The sequence below is a fragment of the Pan troglodytes genome, chromosome 1 (assembly GCF_028858775.2).
Source record: "Pan troglodytes isolate AG18354 chromosome 1, NHGRI_mPanTro3-v2.0_pri, whole genome shotgun sequence".
Classification (NCBI taxonomy): domain Eukaryota; kingdom Metazoa; phylum Chordata; class Mammalia; order Primates; family Hominidae; genus Pan; species Pan troglodytes.
Window position 1 is genome coordinate 116,610,386 of NC_072398.2, and position 19,787 is coordinate 116,630,172.

At 42.1% G+C, this 19,787-nt stretch overlaps 1 protein-coding gene and 1 pseudogene across 2 annotated transcripts in view; one reads left to right on the plus strand and one right to left on the minus strand.

Annotated features, from left to right (window-relative positions):
• Positions 1–5,541, plus strand: part of HSD3B2 (hydroxy-delta-5-steroid dehydrogenase, 3 beta- and steroid delta-isomerase 2) — a 28,874-nt gene extending 23,333 nt beyond the window's left edge. For both annotated transcript variants that reach the window (XM_009428261.5, XM_513690.9), the window contains exons 3-4: positions 1,408–1,572; positions 3,821–5,541. In XM_009428261.5, the coding sequence (XP_009426536.1) occupies positions 1,408–1,572; positions 3,821–4,632 (977 nt within the window). In that variant the 3' untranslated portion in view covers positions 4,633–5,541. The remainder of the gene's footprint in view (positions 1–1,407; positions 1,573–3,820) is intronic.
• Positions 5,542–16,287: 10,746 nt separating this feature from the next.
• LOC469441 (glyceraldehyde-3-phosphate dehydrogenase-like) lies at positions 16,288–17,627 on the minus strand (annotated as a pseudogene).
• Between the last annotated feature and the right edge of the window lie 2,160 nt (positions 17,628–19,787).

The following is a 19,787-nucleotide window of genomic DNA, read 5'->3' on the forward strand; positions in this document are numbered from 1 at the left end:
AGGAAATAAGCAAGCTGTGAGCCGTATGCAGATTATAAAGCACAAATGAGTGTAGAGTATTTATCTGAGCTCCATGTAGCATGGTGTTCATTTTGTGGGCTAATTCCAGGTGACAACTTTACCGGCAGCGTCACTACCTGTGGATTTCGGAGGAGCCTGAAGATATGGATGTTACATCCACTGCCTTTGGCTAGACATTAGACAGCTGAGATGTTAGTTCATTGGTGGCTAACTCATTTTCAGCATTGCTATCTGCTTTTTATGATATCTGATAAAAGTTTCTCAATGAAATTCATCATTTAAGCCCATCTGCAATTCCTGAGTAATGGCTCCACTCTCCTCCCAGTTGCCCAAGCAGGAAACTGTAAGGGTGATTTTGTCTCCTTTTCCTCTCATCCCAGCTCCAGTAGGTACCAGGACCTTCAAGGTGAGGTCTGAAATTCAAACCTGGAGTGTATCTCTCCCCTCCTCTGCTTCCACTGCTGGACCCTGGTTCCAGTCCTCATCTAAACTTTGGCACAGACATTCTGATTAATCTCTTGATCCCCTGGCTTTCTCATTTCCCCTGTACCAGTCCGTTTTATATCCTCAAGCCAAGGTAAACTTCCTACGCCACAACTCTGCGTCTGTTTATCTTTTATTATTATTATTATTATTTTGAGACAGGGTCTTTCTCTGCCACTGAGGCTAGCATGCAGTGGCATGATCTCAATTCACTGCAACCTCCACCTCCCAGACTCCATCCATCCTCCTGCTTCAGGTTTGTGATTAGCTGGGACTATAGGCACATACCATCACGCCCAGCTAATTTTTGTAATTTTAGTAAAGACAGGGTTTTGCCATGTTTTCCAGCCAGACCTCCACCTCCAGAAATCAAGTGATTCACCACCTCAGAGTCCCAAACAGCTGGAATTACAGGAATGAGCCACTGCACCCGGCCTGTTTCTCTACTTATTCCAACATAAATAAGGGTTTTTCTTTGATATGGTGCTGGAGACCCAAAATCATAATTCTATACTTGATTCCTCATCGCCTACAGAATTAAATTCAAACTTTCCCTCTTATACCCAACTCTCCACAATCACTCTATTCTCCATAAAAAATTTGGTGAGTCTCCCATGACTCTAGCAATGCTTATATTTCACGGATGTGTGACAATTCACTGCTCACATTACTTTTCTGGAATAAGATGGGGTAGAAACAGATGTTTGCTCTTTCCCAATAAACTGCTACACATGCTGATTTCTGTGCTTTTGTTTACTTGTTCCTTTTATGGAATGTAGTACACCCTCCACTCTAACACCCACACTCTAATCTCTTTGAGCACCTATGTAACATCGCCTTTATCAGAAAACTTCCCAGCCAGATCCAGAAATCTTTCCAATGACCTGACCTGTGTTCACACAGAACTCCAGAACAAGACCAAGCTGACTGTACTTGAAGGAGACATTCTGGATGAGCCATTCCTGAAGAGAGCCTGCCAGGACATCTCGGTCATCATCCACACCGCCTGTATCATTGATGTCTTTGGTGTCACTCACAGAGAGTCCATCATGAATGTCAATGTGAAAGGTACAGTAGCCTGGGGAGGAGATAAAACAAGTTGGTTAAATGAGGATCAGAAAGAAGGACAAGAAAGGGAAGAGAAGTCACTCCATTGAACACCTGCTGAGCTCTTGGCCAAGTGCCTTTGCTGATCACTACTGACTGGGGAGTTCAAGGCTGGTAACCTCAGTTTTTTAGATGAGAAAACTAGGGCTGAGAGACAGCAAGTAACTTGTCCAAGGCCCCAAAAGTAAGTAAGTAAGTAGGAGAGTTAGACTTTAAACTCACTCCTGTGTGACTCCAAAGGCTGTGGAAGCTCTTTCTACTGTGGCCCCAATCAAAAGTCAACTAAACTCCAACTTCAAATTTATGATATCCAGCTACTCCTTGGCTCCCCGGGCCAGAATCAGACCTTCCAGGTGCCACCATAGTCATCATTTTGAACCTTGTGTGTAGGCTGATGAGAACATTCAGAGTCTTCCTGCCCACCTCAAAGAAGTCCTCTCAAGAGAACTAGCAAAGCTGGTTCACAGAGGTCTGTCAGGACAGAATTATCCAGCACATGCCTTCCCATAATATTTTCTTAACAAAAAGAGTTTCCCAGTGTCCAGAATACAATCTCTTCAGCTCACCACAGGGTCTATTATTACAGAGCCGTTTCCAGCCAGGTGCCCAAAGTGCACCCTCATTTGATCCACATTTTTTAAAGGAATCTTGCCATGCAGTCTCACCCTCTGATTCCCAGAGCCCAGTCTCTTCAAACCACAGCTCCCCACTGCTGGCCTGACCCTCCACATTCAGACTACCCAAACTCCTTTTATAAAGCAACTAATTGCTTTTGAGTCTCCAGCACTGTCTAAAAAAACAAACAAACAGAAAAAACCTTTCCACTTTCTACATAGCCATACCCCTAAGTACCGCTATAGTTCAAGGAGTGTGCTAAGAGTGAATAGTTTTTTGTTTTAATTTTGACTTTCCACAGCTCCCAAAAACAAGGGATAAGAAATGACAAGGGGAGTGTTAGAGGCGTCTGTTTCTTAAAACCGTTATCATTCCCGGGCTTAGAAAATACTTCACAATGATGGCCATTTCATGAGGCTGTCTCTCCAGAAACTCAAATTGCACAGAGACTTTAAAAGTGGCTAAGAATATAAAATAAGTAAATAAAAATGATCCTTTGCCTAGGAAATTCCTTCCTTCTTCAAGGGAAGACACTCCAGATACCTCCATGAGCTTTGCTTCCACACAGCTCAGGTGATGCTTACAGGTCTTCCCAGTGCAGGTGTTATCAGGAGAGGGCACACTCCCTCCCCAGTCCTCCACCAGGCTCCACAGGAAATGCCAGAGCAGGATTTAAAGGAAGGTTTATCACCCCCACTTTATATAACTGGGTAACAGAGTCATAGCCAGAATTGGAAGCAGCTTTTCCAGGGAACACACAATCAGGAAAGGAGTGTGGGTTTCCAGCATCTCCCCACAACCCACTGTTTGCTCGATGACTCCAGGGATGGTCTTTGTGACAAAGTTTTATTAATCCATTGCAAAATGAGAAAAATACCAGCAATTCTATGTATATCTATGAGTGTATATTGCCTATATTCAACTGTGAATTTGTGTGTGTAACGCAAATTCTTCCACTGCCCTTTCTTGCCTAAGGACTGACTGGGACTGCTCATATTCTCAGAGTATAGCCTCCTGATTTTTTAGATTTTAAATGATCTGTCTTTAATTGTATTGATGACAAATCATACTTTTTCAATATCCTTACTTGGCAAAAAATAAAGTGATTACCCTAGGTCCTTTTCCAAAATTAAAGTGTGTATATATATACACATATATATGTATATATATTATATATATATTATATATATACATATATATGTGTATATATATATATACATATATATGTGTATATATATTATAATATATATTATATATACATATATGTATATATATTTTATAATATATATTATATATATATACACACGTATACATACACACACACACACACACCACACACAAACATAGGTCCATGAAACCCAAAAGTCTAGAAATTCTTGCTTTCTAGAACCCAAATGTCAGTTTCTTTTTATTTTTGCGTTTTTCCTATGGCTGTATCATGACCCAATCTCAGTCAGAGCCACAGAAGAATGCACCCTGAGTCTGTTATAACCACTGCACTTGGGAGTGGGGAGTGGGGCACATGGATCTGTGCATGTGGTTGCAGCTCCTTTGGGATATTTCCTGACACTGTCATCATGCTCTTCATGGGCAGGTACCCAGCTACTGTTGGAGGCCTGTGTCCAAGCCAGTGTGCCAGTCTTCATCTACACCAGTAGCATAGAGGTAGCCGGGCCCAACTCCTACAAGGAAATCATCCAGAACGGCCACGAAGAAGAGCCTCTGGAAAACACATGGCGCACTCCATACCCGTACAGCAAAAAGCTTGCTGAGAAGGCTGTGCTGGCGGCTAATGGGTGGAATCTAAAAAATGGTGATACCTTGTACACTTGTGCCTTAAGACCCACGTATATCTATGGGGAAGGAGGCCCATTCCTTTCTGCCAGTATAAATGAGGCCCTGAACAACAATGGGATCCTGTCAAGTGTTGGAAAGTTCTCTACAGTCAACCCAGTCTATGTTGGCAACGTGGCCTGGGCCCACATTCTGGCCTTGAGGGCTCTGCGGGACCCCAAGAAGGCCCCAAGTGTCCGAGGTCAATTCTATTACATCTCAGATGACACGCCTCACCAAAGCTATGATAACCTTAATTACATCCTGAGCAAAGAGTTTGGCCTCCGCCTTGATTCCAGATGGAGCCTTCCTTTAACCCTGATGTACTGGATTGGCTTCCTGCTGGAAGTAGTGAGCTTCCTACTCAGCCCAATTTACTCCTATCAACCCCCCTTCAACCGCCACACAGTCACATTATCAAATAGTGTGTTCACCTTCTCTTACAAGAAGGCTCAGCGAGATCTGGCGTATAAGCCGCTCTACAGCTGGGAGGAAGCCAAGCAGAAAACCGTGGAGTGGGTTGGTTCCCTTGTGGACCGGCACAAGGAGACCCTGAAGTCCAAGACTCAGTGATTTAAGGATGACAGAGATGTGCATGTGGGTATTGTTAGGAAATGTCATCAAACTCCACCCACCTGGCTTCATACAGAAGGCAACAAGGGCACAAGCCCAGGTCCTGCTGCCTCTCTTTCACACAATGCCCAACTTACTGTCTTCTTCATGTCATCAAAATCTGCACAGTCACTGGCCCAACCAGAACTTTCTGTCCTAATCATCCACCAGAAGACAAACAATATGATTTGCTGTTACCAAATCTCAGTGGCTGATTCTGAACAATTGTGGTCTCTTTTAACTTGAGGTTCTCTTTTGACTAATAGAGCTCCATTTCCCCTCTTAAATGAGAAAGCATTTCTTTTCTCTTTAATCTCCTATTCCTTCACACAGTTCAACATAAAGAGCAATAAATGTTTTAATGCTTAACATGGAGAGAAGCATGGTTTCTGTTAATACATACTTTCATCCTTTTCCTTTCATTTCCAACTATCACCATCTCCAACTTAGAAGAGTAGCATGAAACCGGGGTTGGGGGGTGGGCAGAGTAGTAGGAGGTACAGAAAGGGCAGATGAATACTGAATAAGCTCTACTATGTTTTAGGCATGTATGAAATGAACTACATATGACATATATTATCTCATTTAATACTCATCAGAAACCTGTCAATTGAGGAAAATGACAAGACACGTCTCAATCATTTTAGGAGATTCACTTGAAGATGTGCCCAGGAGACAGGCCTATGCCTTTCTCCAAAGATGATTTTGAGGTCTCCAATTCAAAGGAGGGAAAGAGAGGGATATTGAGAAGCACACAGTTTTTATGTAATGGGATGGTAGGAAAAAAATAGTCATTCATGCCTTTGTCTGGCTCAGTGAATCTGCATTTTTTACATAAGATGACATAAACAGTAGGGGCAGAGGGAAATGCAGATTCCCTGCATTTTACATAAAATAACAGACAAAATGGGGTAGGGGAAAAATCAGATAGGCATTTGTGTCTGGGGTAACTGCACCGGTAGTGATAAGCTATCAATTTGCATTGCCGTGGTGAAGTTTTAACAGCTCACTAGGAAATTCCTTGTGGGCAAAATATGGGGGAGGCATGTAGCTTTTCATCTTGTAGCCATCTTATTTAGGCACCAAAAGCGGGGAGGCAGGTTTGCCTGACCCAGTTCCCAGCTTGATTTTTCCCTTTGGCTAAATGAGATTGGGGTCCCATAATTTAATTTTTTTCACGTTTTCCCCCTTTTTTTCTCTAAACTCTTTTGAAGTACTGCATTTTGAAAGAAATATGCATTCCTGGCCTCTGGTTGCTTTTTCTTTTTCTTTCTTTCTTTCTTTTTTCTTTTTTTTTTTTTTTTTTTTTTTTTTTTTTTTGCTGGTTTCTCATGGCTAGGATGGTTTATTCCTAGAAGTTCAGGTCCCACATCACTAGGAAGGCTCATTCCTGGGAGGTTATGTCTCACCTTGCTAGGAAGGCTTATTCCTAGGAAATCTTGTCCCATGAAGAAAAAAAAAATGGAGGGGTAGGGTGGAAGAAGGGAAAATGAGAGGAAACCAGAAAGAGAGAGAGAGAGAGAAAAGAAAATATATAGGGACCTAGGCCAGATTTATAGCAACAAAAGGAAAGCAAACCTGGAAGCTGGGTGAGGGTATATTACTGCCTCCTCAATTAGAGCAATTCTTTGGGCCTTTTAGTTGCACGTTGACTTACATGCAAGCACATACCATAACAACATTGTAAGCAAAAACAGGATGGAACACAAATTATTACTATTATTCCTATTATAAACAATAGTTTCTACCACCATGTTCCCCAGGATCCAAGCCAACCACTCAACCAATCGATTAGTGAGGGTTTTGGATCTGACAGGTTGGTTATCTGGGTTTTCATAGCAGTCATATGTTGCATTATGTTCTTTGATTCATCTGGAACATACACACAACATTTAGTTTTATGATGGCACAGGTCCCCTCTTGTGCTGTCATGAGTATCTAAAGCCATATGATTTTGCAGCACAGCTTTCCTCATAAGCATAACCTCATTGTTTAGCAAGGGGATACTCATGCGGCTATCATTCAGGGCCTTTTGGGTGTAATTCGTTAAGGCCTCTATATGCCATATAACATCTTCAATATCTATCTGTGGTACAAAGATTGAAGCTAAATGATCATGCCATTGGAATACTGAACACATCCAATAAGAGTGTAAATGAAAAAGGTTTGCTGGTTTTGGCAGGGTCTGAATTACTTGTCCTTGTGCCCAAGCATAACCTAGGGAACATCATCCTAACCACCTTGGAGGTAACCGTGGCCATAAGGTAGTGCCACATAGCCAATATGTCCCATTTGGAGCTAGCCAATAAATATCTGGTTGCTGCACCCAATTGTTGGCATGCCAGTCAGTGTCTTATAATATGATAATGTGGTCTCAATGTTCTCCAGGTATCCACCCCACATCTCTCATACTGTTTTGCTAAGTTGGCCAAAGAATGGGTGAGCCAGATAAATCCATCCCAAATTTGTATTATTCCATTCTGAAAATGGGTCATTGTTTGAGGCATGGTTACCACCTTCTCTTTTACTTGGGGAGATGCTAAAGTGAGAGCAAATGAGCTGGTCTTTTCCATTGAAAAACTTTTCCTATGTCCCTTGTTCTTAAGAGTGTTTTTAATGGGCCAACTATATATATTGTCTTTTGTTATGCCAGCACTAAGAATACCAGACCGTTTCTGTGATGTAATACATTTTTGGTATTCTATCCAGTCCTGACCTTGGAAGAAGGATACTCACCATGGCAGGCCACAGCCACTGGAGAGAGGCATGAGCCCACATATCCAGCAGGTGTCCTTTTGTAATCTGTCTGCATAATCCTGAGCCTATTGCAGAAACAGATTTGTTTCATGGGCATCAGTGGCAAGAAGATGTAGGGATATATAATTAATAATAGCAAGGTTGTGAAATTCATTTTAGTTACTAACAGATGTTAAATTAGACAAAGCAAGTGCCCTGTTCTGTATAAGACAGCAGTTGCCAGTATATCTAGGACAATCATTGTAATGGTTATTGTACAATGAACATAGACATTTCTTTGTATACAGGCCTGGTCCTGTATCTTGGGTTTAAGCAGTCCACAATAGCTGTCATCTGCTTCTAATCCTGGGTTGAAAGTTGATGTTTAGTGAACGTGAGGTGAAGGTCTTTGGTGGAAGTTACAGCCAGCTCAGGAGATTGTGACTTTTTAAGATGAGTGATGTGAATCCAAGAGTCTATACCCTCTAATTTTGTGGCACATGGATTAGTCAATAGTGCCCGGTATGGGCCCTTCCATCGGGGTTGAAGGGAATTCTTTATTAGATGTCTTTTCCAATAGACAAAATTTCTGGGCTGCAGATTGTGACCAGGTGCCTTATCTTCAGGGAGCACACTATGAAAGGAATTCCTTACCAAATCTTGACTTTTTTAAGGTGATAAAAAAAGTCGCTCACAATATTGCAATATATCTCCCTTGAGAAAAGTTGGATTTGTTATGTTTGTTCCCATATACATGGGCCTTCCCACTATAATTTCATAAGGGGACAATTGATGTTTTCCAAAAGGGGTTGATCACAGTGTAAGCAGCACTAGGGTGAGTGCTTCGAATGAGGGGAGGGAAAATGCCTCTGTGAACTTAGCCAATTGTGTTTTAATTATTCCATTGGTTCTCTCCACCAGGCCTGAGGATTGGGGATGGTAGGCACAATGGAAATGTTGAAATATGGGCCAAATTTTTCAAATATTTTGAATAACCTGGCCAGTAAAGTGAGTTCCCCTGTCATTGTGAAGTTCACAGGGGACTCCCCACAGTGGGATACTTTTTTCTAGTAGGATTTTTCCAACCGCCATAGCTGTTGCTTGCCTACAGGGAAAAGGTTCAACCCAATGGTAAAACATGTAGACTATTACTAAAACATACCTGTAAACTTGAGATGATGGCAGCTGGATAAAATCAAGGTGCCATACCTCAAGAGGTCCAATCAGAAAGGAAAAATGACCCTGGGCCCCATGGAGGGGCTTTCGTGGGTTATATTTGGGACAAATAACATAACAAGAGTAAACTTTTTGTGCCACTGTGAAGGATGGTTTCCAGTAATACTGTTAACACCAGGATATTACTTTATCTGGATTCCAATGGCTTAGATTATGAACATATTCCACAAGGGGCACCTGACATCCAATTAGAATAACAGGTTTATTATTAGGTCCACATCATATTTCAGTTTTGGGAGCCAAGTATTTCCCTGCCTGTTTCCAAGTAGATTTCCCTTTTGTAGGAGCTCTGGGTTTCTTTCAACATGTTTCTAAGTGTTTTTGGGTTTTATGGCCATTTCTTGTACTGGGGCTGGTGGCTTAGATGCTGCTCTTTTAGCTGTAGTGTCAGCCAATTGGTTACCTGACTTTCTGTGGTGTCTAATTTTGAGTGACCTGGGATTTTTATAATTGCCAAACGTTTTGGTTTCAAAATAGCTTCTAACAGCTCTCATAATTGGTGTCCATTTTTTATGGATTTTTCCTGAGGAGGTTAAATATGCTGTCTCTTTCCATAGCATCCCAAAGTCATGAGCAACCCAAAAGCATAGTGGCTCTCAGTGTAAATGGCAAAAGCCTTGTCTTTTGACAATTGACAAGCTTGGATCAGGAAAATCAATTCGGCCACTTGAGCTGATCTGGCTTGGGGAAGAAGACTGGCTTTAGTTACCTCTGGTACAGAAACCACAGCATATCCTGCTCTAAAATTTCCTTCCTCTCCTCTTAAATAACACCCATCTGTGTATGATTCTATCTCAGTATTATCCAGTGGCGTCTCTTATAGGTCTGTCCTGGGGGTGAGAAGTTGGTCAGTCATCAGAACATAGTCATGAGGGGTTTCCTTGGTAGGGCCTGTCAAGGGAGTGGCTGCATTAAGATTATTACAGTGGGAAATAGTAATATTGGGAAATGATAAAAGCAAAATTTCATAAGAGGCTAACAAGTTGACAGATGCTGAGTATGATGAGAGTTTAGAAGGGTCTTAAGAGAATGTGGCACAAAAATGGTAAGGGGGGAACCCATAATTATTTCTTCAACAGACTTGTACAGAAGGGCCATGGCTACTATTGCTCTCACACAGGAGGCAGCCCTTAACCCACAGGGTCCAGGTGTTGGCTATAGTAGGCTATAGGTCTCCGATGATCACCATGTTTCTGGATCAGTATCCTGCATGCAGTACCTCCAGTTTCATGCACAAAAAGGGAGAAAGCCAATAGTTTGAGTGTCCTAATGCTGAGGCATTAGTTAGAATTTCCTTTATTTGTTGTACAGCTGCTTGTCCCTCTGAAGTCCACATGATGGGATCAGGTTGTTCATTTTTTAGGTATGAATACAGAGGTTGAGCCATAAGGGAGAAAATTGGTATCCAGTTTCTACAACAGCCTGGCAGGCCCAAAAATCCTCTATGTTGTTTCATAGTGATGGGCATTGGGAAAGCTGAAATTTCTCTCACTCTGTCAGGGTGAATACTCAGTCCTTTGACTGAGATAATATGCCCCAAATACTTAACTTGTGGTAAGCATACCTGAAATTTGTCTTTGGACACTATGTGTCCTTTGGTGGCTGTTTGAGTAAATACAGACTATCTTCCTGGGAGGAAGATAGTGTGCCTGAACAAAGGAGAAAGTCTTCCATGTACTGGATGAATGTTGAGCCCTGGGGAAAAATTAAATCCTCTAAATCAGCTTTTAATATTTGGGAAAAGTAAGTGAGACTTTCTGTATACGCTTCGGGCATTACAGTCCACATATATTGCCATTCTTTCCAAGTAAAGGCAAACAAATACTGGCTGTCTGGATCTACAGGAATACTAAAAAAAGGCACCGCAGAAATCCACAACTGAGAAATACTGGCTGGTAGTGGCTATGGCTGATAGAAGGGTATGTGGTGTGGGGACTACTTAGTGCCTGGGTATTACAATATTGTTAATTGCTCTCAAGTCATGCACAAATCTTCATCCTCTCCCACTTGGATTTTTTACAGGAAATATAGGGCTGTTGCAGGGGCTTATGCAGGGAATAATGAGTCTTGTTTTTTTTTTTTCAGATAATCTTGCATAATACGGGCAATTCTGTCTATGGCTTCCTGTCATAGAGGATATTGTTTAAAGTTGGGTAGGGGTTTCTTTGGATTTCTAAATAAGGTGGGATTTACCAGAGAAATAGTCGTGCCTGTGTCAAGGCAGTTTTAACCTCATCGTTTATTATTATATTAATCTCTCCCAATTTGTTTGTCAGGGTAGAATACTTAAAGAGGTGAAACCCCTATATTTCCTCAGAGAATCCCTAGTCTTCCCGAGTTGCATTCTCTGGCCTTTTCTTTTGCTTCGGCCTAAGGCAATCCCTCTTGAGGTGTCCCAGTCTTTTACAGTAGTAACAGACTGGGAGGAAAGAGTTCTCAGACTGAGGGAGCTTAAAATCTTTCTGGGACTGACAGGTTTGAGAAGTTAATTGCTTTAGCTGTAAATGCATAACTCAGGCCATCTTCTTTTTTCCTTCGTTATCATAATGCGAGATAACTGGTCAGATAAGTTAACTAGTTCATTAGTTCTGGCTGTGGCCCAATTTGTCATGTGGTGTTTTACAAGGGTGGCTGAATCATCATCTAGTCTGTTTAAGAAATTTGCATTTAGTAATATATCATTTTTGGTGTTTTCAAAGCAATCAGCTGACATCCCGCAATATTGTCTTAAAGTTTATCAGAACATGTGAAATAATCTAAAACTGATTCACTTGGGTTCTGGCAGCATTGTTGGATTTTATTCCAATCCACAACCCTTTGGAACACTGAAGGAATAATATTTAACAGAGTGGTTGTTTGTTCCCATGCGTCTTTACACCCGTCTTCTGGATTTGTGGGGGCTGATTATTGTGGCTCTATTGTGCCTTCAGGAGTCAAATCTGCTATAGGGTCTGACCATTGTGCTTTTTCCAGCCATTCCTTAGCTTTAGCTTCTGAGACCAACAATGTGGACTAGCTGATAATGATCTGAATGACCTTCGTCATAGGTTCTGATAATAAGCTCAACTTCTCGGGCAAACCCAATTGGATCTTTATGGGGTCAGCAAATTCTTTATGCCTCATAATTCAGCCTTTGACTAGGGTTGGTAGACAACTGCTGGGGTTCCCCTACCTGTTACTGGTTGTTCCCAAAATGAGGAAATCATGAGAGAAGTCCCTGCGGGGTCCCCCTTTCCCACAACTTCCAGGTGAGAGTGCCATTGGCGTTGTCAGGGAATCCTCAGTGGGTGGGGTCTTCGAAGTCAGATTCCCGACTGCCTCCTGTTGAGCAAGTGTTAAACATACAGGGGAAGGTGGGGACAGATCTGGTCTGGGAAGCTCAGAGAGGTCAGGGTAGAGTGGGAGTGTAGGTGGAGGTGGGGAAGGTGCCAAACGGGAATTAGGGGATCCCAAGGATTTCTTTAAGAGAGATAAAATATTAGAGAGTTCTTTATTAGCATTCCTAAGTTGTTTGTTCCCCTCCTGTAGGGAGATGAGGTGGTCTTCCCCATTTTTGTTACTTTCTAGATACCACTGAAAATAGTTCTCCCATTCTGGTTGCTTGGTTTTTGTGCCTGCGTTTCCATCCTGGTTCACAGGTACACTAATTTGGGCATCTCAAAAGATTCCCATTTAGGCCATTGTAACTTAGAATCTGCTTTAGTTACAGTGGTCCACTCAGTTAAATATTTGCACGATCATTTGCCATAAGTATTTTGCATATACCTAGCTAGAGTTCCTAAAGGGGGAACTTTATGTTTTGCAGCTGCTGGGATCTTAGAGGCCTTGTTCGCCATAATTTAGAGCTCCTCTTCAAATTTGACCAAGCTGGGACATGTGTCGGGCGCAAAATGTGCTGCTTGCAGGTCTAGCTTTTCAGATCCATTACCCCTTGACCCAGTTTGGTCCACCTGTGTCATGGCTACCTGGCACAATGTGTCAGGGGCTCAAGGTGCAGGAGGGATCACTTCCTTATATGTACCTGCCGGTTGAGATTAGACCCTAAGTATGTTCTTCTGAGGGAGAAACCTATTTAGGGCACATTTCAGGGAGTGTTTCTCTCAGACACCCTCACATGATTCTGTCACCTGTGAATGCCTCGAAAGGCTGAGGGGAGCAAGGTGCTCTATTTCTTCATAGTGGAAGATTCCACACTCATGAGCTAGAGGGTTCAGAGTTGGTCAAATCCGACAGGAGAAGGGACTGAAATATACACATACACACACACACAGAAACAAACAACAAAACAGTTAAGCAAAACTAACAATGATCACACTGAGCGCTCTAAGTGTAAGCAGGAAAGTAACACCAGCTTGTTGTTAATGTTAATTTTAGTCATTTAAAAGAATTGATAAGACGCAATCCCAAACCAGTTTCTTACCTAGTGATGGGGCCCAAGCCGGAGACCACTCTCCACCGATGCAGAAGCAGATGAGCTCACTTTCCTTGATGGAAGCAAGTAAAAGAACTACCACAAAAAAGGCGAGTTGTTTTAACAGCAAATAAACCTCAGACCCCTAACTGAAAAATATTAGAAGGGATCCTTGGAGGAAAGAGGTGCCTGACTTCGGCAAATCTTCCTGTCATTTTGGGATATAAAGTGCCCAAGCAGGTACCAAGCATTGAGAGGCAAATTTCCACAGGCCAGGTTACTTTCACTCAGGATCCCTCCATGGTTACCAGATGTCAGTCGAGGAAAATGATGAGACAAGTCTCAATCATTTTAGCAGCTTCATTTTTTAAAGTTAAGGGCACATCCAAGAGACAGGTCTATGCCTTTCTCTGTAGATGATTCTGAGTGTTCCAAATTCAAAGGGGGAAAGAGTGGGATATTGAGAAGCACACAGTTTTTATGTAAGGGGAGGGGAGGGAAAAATAGCCATTCATGCCCTTGTCTGGCTCAATGAATCTGCACTTTTTACATAAGATGACATAAAAGAGGCAGAGGGAAAATGCAGGGAATCTGCATTATACATAAGGTAACACAGAAAACACTGGGTAGGGGAACAATCAGATATGCATTTGTGTCTGGCACCCTGGGTGACTGCACCTGTAAAGATAAGTTATCAATTTGCATTGCCATGATGAAGTTTTAACAGCTCACTGGAAATTTCTTTGTGGGCAAAATACGGGGGAGGCATGTAGCTTTTCATCTTGTAGCCTTCTTATTTAGGCACCAAAAGGGGGAGGCAGGTTTGCATGACCCAGTTCCTAGCTTGAGTTTTCCCTTTGGCTAAATGAGTTTGGGGTCCCAAAACTTAATTTTCTTTCACAAACCTATGAGGTGAGAGCGACTATTCTCATTTTATCAGTGAGGAAACTTGTTCACAGTCACACTGATTAGTGACTAAGCCTTCTACCAGGGAGTCGGCCTTGAAAGTCCTTATCTTTCCACTGAATCACACAGCCTGAACTGGTCTTGTCAGTGGTACAGCAGAGTACTGGAGCATGGGGTGCCAATTCTTGGGAGAGCCCCAGCTCATTTGGTTTACCTCTTTTCGCCCAATCCCATGCAAGGGACTCTCTAGAACCCAGAAGATTCCCTGAGGGGCATCTGGGAGGGTTTGCATGCCTGACCAAATGGGCCTGAGCAGGGTAGAGAGATGCAAAAATGCATCCAGACTCCACCAGCTTCAGTGCCAATTTCCTTGAAGGTCTCTAGAACACACCTGGCTATATGTGTGCTGGCCATTTTGGTCATACCTAACCTTGCATTTCACCCTTTCAAATCACACAATGAGCCACACCATGGGTTCCTGGGCAAGTAAAGGGAACAAGCATGAGCTTCCCTGAAAATGTACCTTCTATTCAGCCCAAGAAGTGGAAGTCTACTATCCCACATCCCCAGATTTAACTGCCTCTCTCTCATTTCTTTCTCTTCTTTCATTCACATCTTTTCGTCCTTTATTCTTCCATTTCTTTAGCCTATTTTCTTACCTCAATCTCCCCTTTAATCACTAGCCCTCTCATTCTTCTCAATTTCCATGAGAAAAGGAGACCAATCAAGACAAATGTGGGGACTTCAATGATGATGTAGTCATTAACCAACCAAAGAAGAAATAGGTTTAAAAAAAAACACACAAAAACTGTCAGGGGCGTCAGGGACAGAGTTGAACTGAAGCAGGTGAGGAGGTTGCTGTGGGTCCAGAGTGTGGGGAACGGAAGCTGTCTCCCTCTGGACCTGGGTGTGACAGCAATGAAGAGAGTCACATCCAACATCAAAATGGCTTCTTTCTTACACAGGAAATGTACAGATCATTAATCAGCTGAATTTGATTATTGCAAAGGAGATAGTTTCAGTGTTTGTTCTGAAGGGAAAAAGGAAGTAATTCTGGCTCAGACGAACAAGTTTCCACCACCTTCAAAACCCCAAGGAACAGATGATCAGCATGAACATCAGGGTGCAGTGGCCCCAGGCAGTGGGGTAAGGTGAAAAATGGAACACCCATTCTTCCCTGGCCGCTGCACAAAATACAAGAGTCAGCATCCGTCCAGCTCTTGTAAGGCAGGCACACAGTCCATATATTGATGACAAACAGCATAGGAAGGATAGGAGGGTGGTGGAATCTGGGGCAAGAGCCCTTCCCTCTTGTGTGTCAGCCTAGTGAAACTTCACACCTATAAAACCACCAGGGCAATTTTCACAAGGAAGGGAAGGAAAAGGACATATCTCCAACAGGCAGCAAGGGGTGTTTGAAGAAAGAGACGAGGGAATCGGATGGGCCAGCAGTCTCAATTGAACAAGCAAAAAGGCCTTGGAGTGTTGTAGCCAACAAAATGTGCCATCCCTTCATATACCTGAGGGTGCCAGGTAGGCAGAGCTCCTGCACCAAGCTCTGCTGCACCTCATGCGATGCACCACATGGAGACATCAAAGGCTCAGAGGGAAGAACAAGGAAACCTGACCTGGTGGGGACTTTTGGGTCCCTTTTCTCCACCTAGGTGGCTCTGCGGGTTACCTGGCAAGGAATGAATGAACGCACAGGAAAGTGCTCAACCACTGGCCTAAAGACTAGATGTATATAAGTACAGAGAATGGAGCTAAGCTGAAGTCACTGGGAAAAGCCACAGGAGCCCATGGGGCTTGCATGAGGACTTAGATTCCTGGGTCCAGGTAGGGAGGGCAGCCTGGGCAATGGTGCAGAGGAGGATGAGGGGTATGAGGAGCTCCCTGCCCCCACCTTCTGGGAAGTGTGTACAGAGGGCAGATGAGGGAGCTCAGGTGCAAGGGTCAGCCACAGACCTGACAGGCAGGGTCCAGTGGTTGGGGTGGGGTGCGGAGCCCATGATGTCCTGGTGAGAACTGACAGGAAAGTGGCCAGAGGCCAACTCTTGTGTGAAATCTCTTGATTTCTAAATATTAATGACTAACTCTAAATTTGAAAAAGCAGCGTGAAGACCTGCTGCAGGAGGGGGACGCATGGGGTAGTGTTCAAATTGTATGTGTAATATTTTATACCTTAAAAAGTGGGTGGACAGGTGTCAGCAGCAAATCTGTTCATTCTTGGTGATATGCCACAAATATACGTTATTATACCATATTCTCAAATTTTCTGTATGTTTATCATAGGTTATATTTTTTTAAATAAATTAAACTTTGTGGGGGGAAAAGCATGCAAACTAACAAAACAAGTCTGCAGGCTGGACCCAGGACTAATACTTCCAATTTTCCATTTCTGCTCCCAGTTTAGTGGTCCAGTGGGGGAGATGAAATATGAGACATGTTAGGTGCTGTGCACAGTAAATGTGCAGAGTGCCATAAGAAAGGAAAGTGCTTCCAGAGGATTTATTCCCATAGGGGATTTATAGGGTCCTTGCATTTGGGCAAGGATGACCTCACCCACAGCCTTGGCAGCACCAGTAGATGTGGGGATGATATTCTGGAGAGACCTGTGACCGTCATGCCACAGCTTCCCAGAGGGGCTATCCAAAGTCTTCTGGCTGGCAGTGATGGTGTGTACCGTGATCATGAGTCCTTCCACGATACCAAAATTGTCATGGATGACCTTGGACAGGGGTGCTAAACAGTTGGTGGTACAGGAGTCATTGCTGATGATCTTGAACCTGTTGTCATACTTCTCATGGCTCACATCCATCAGAAACCTGGGGACGTTAGCAGCTGGGGCAGAGATGATGGCCCTTTTGGCTCCCCTCTGAAAGCAAGCCCCAACCTTCTCCATGGTAGTGAAGACACTGATGGACTCCACAATGTACTCAGTGCCAGTATCGCCCTATTTGATTTTGGTAGGATCTAGCTTTCCATTAATGACAAGCTTCCCATTCTCAGCCTTGACAGTGCCATGGAATTCGCCATGGGTGGAATCATACTGGAACATGTAGGCCATGTAGTTGAGCTAAATGAAGGGGTCATCGATGGCAATAATATCCACTTTACCAGAGTTAAAAGTAGCCCTGGTGACCAGACACCCAATACAGCCAAATCCATTGACTCAGGCCCTCAACTTCACCCTGGTGTCTCAGGGATGTGGCTGGAGCAAAACAGGACAATGTGGCCGCCTGTGGAAAAGGAAGAGAGGAGAACTAGCTACAGCGTATTATTTAACACATGGTTATCATATCGAGAAAGTCTTCACAAACTCTGATGCCAATAGTGTATGACTCAGATTGGCATCACTTTACACAGTATGCTGAAATTCCCTGAGCATGTAGATGATTCAGTTGTCTCAGTATCACTTCTTTAAAAGACTATCCTTTTCCTTCATTGAATTTACTTTTGTCAAAATAAAGTGGCCATAAGAATTTAGGCCATTAACTCACACATAAGCAAAAATTCCCTCAAAATTGATTATAGGCCTAAATGTAAGGGTTAAATTATGCACATCTTAGAAGAAAGCATAGATTAATATATTCATGACCTTGAATTAGGCAAAACCCCACCTTTTCCTGGTCAAAGGGAAAAAGTTTAAAAATGAGACATGATCAAAACTAAAAATGTTTGCATTTTGAAAGACATCAATAAAAAAATGAAAAGATAAGCCACAGACTAAGAAAAAAATTTAAAATCATGTATTTGATAAAGAATTGTATCTATAATATAAAATATACTTACAATTAAACAACAAAAAGATAAATAACCCAATTTTAAAATGGGGAAGATATTGAATAGCCATTTCACCAAAAAGTGTAGGAATGGCCAATAAAGCACATGAAAAGATGGTCAGCATCATCAGTCAGCAGGGAAGTGCAAATCAAAACTACAATGTGATACCACTTCTTACCCACTAGAATGCTATAATAAAAAGGAAAGACAGTAACAATTGGAGGAACTGAAAACACAATGATGTGAAAAATTGAAATACTCATGCATTATTGATGGGACAGGCAGCCACATTGGAAAACAATTTGGTAGTTTCTTAAAACATTAAAGATACGTTTACCATGTGACCTAGCAGTTTCACTCCTACCTGTCTACTGCAAAGAAGTAAAAATGTATGTCAGCACGACAAGTGAATGTGAATATTTACATCAGATTTATCCATAATAGTCCAAAAAGTGGAAACACATTGAATGTCTATCAACTGATAAGTGAATAAACTAATGGGAGCCATCCATACAATTTAATAGGATTTGACACCTAAAAGGAACGAAATATTGATACATGCTACAACATAGATGAACCACAAACGTATATTAACCTAAGTGAAAGAAGATGGATACAAAGGACCACATATTGTATGATTCTATTTATATGGTGTCCAGAAAATCAAATCTGTGGAGTCAGAAAATCAATTAGGGGCTTCCTAGAGCTGGGGGGTTTGGAATAAGGGGTGGCAACTGATGAGCATGAGGAATTCCTTAGGAATGATAGAAATGTTCCAAAACAGGATTGTGATGATGGTCACACAACTCTAAAATGTTACTAAAAGTAATTGAACTGTGCCTTAAAACAGGTGAATGTTATGATATGTCAATTATGCCTCAGTAAAGCTGTTTAAAAATAAAAGAAAGTTGGTAGTTTGGCTCGCATCAGTCTTTCAGTCTTTGTTTTATTTCTCATTTTCCTAAAGAAAGTGAGATATTTATTGGTTTAAAGAAAGCTTATATTTATTGGTTCCACTCAGAGACTCCAAGAGAGACACTGGTTGGTCTATTAGCCTCCAGAACTCTCAACAGCTGAGGGAATGAGCAATACTGTCCTGAAGGAGATGAGGGCTATCTAAGGTGCACTCCAGCACCTGCTACAGCAGGCAAAGGCCTGCGATGCACCTGGGTGGCCTCAGACAGTGCTCCACAAGTCTCAGCAAGACCCAGGGCCTGTAGCTAGTTCTGATAGCTTCAGAGGACAAGCTGCTACATCTTGCAGCACAAGGCCAACCTTTCCTAGGCAAGTGGGTTTGAAGCACTGGTAGTCAGGTTTCAAGTATTAGGTGAATGTCTGCAATGTGGGAAGAAGGCAAGACCCAGAGTGGGGTTTCAAACCAAATCCTTGGTAGAGTATGACTTCCAACAACTTCAGAAAGCATTCTTTTCAAGTGCTTATTGCATTTTCACCAACATAGACCATATGCTGCATCATAAAACAAGTCTCAATATATATCCAAGGATCAAAATCATACAGAGTATATGCTCTGGCCACAATAGTATTTAATTAGAAATCCATAACAATAAGATATCTAGAAAACTCCCAATCCTGGAAAACAAGCAACATACGTTGAATAACACTTTGGTCATAGACGAACTCACAAGAAAAAATTCAAAACATCATTAACTGAGTGATGATAACCCAGTGCCTCAAAATGTTGGATACAGCTGACACAGTGCTTAGAGAGAAATTTACAACTTTAAATGCTTATAGTGGAAATGAGCAAAGGACTAAAGTCAATTATCAATGCTTTCATCATAAGAATACTGAAAAATAAGAGTATAATAAACCCAAAGTTAATAAATGTAATCCAATTATGAAAATCATGAAATATAAAAATGAACAAACAATAGAGAAAATGAATAGTTAATTTTTCTGTACACCATGCACAAAACTAAATTTTAAAATGATTTTATATTTAAACATATATCCAGAACCACAGAGATCTTAGAAGAATAAATTATGACAATATAGGAAATTGAAAGAGAAAATGGGAATTCTG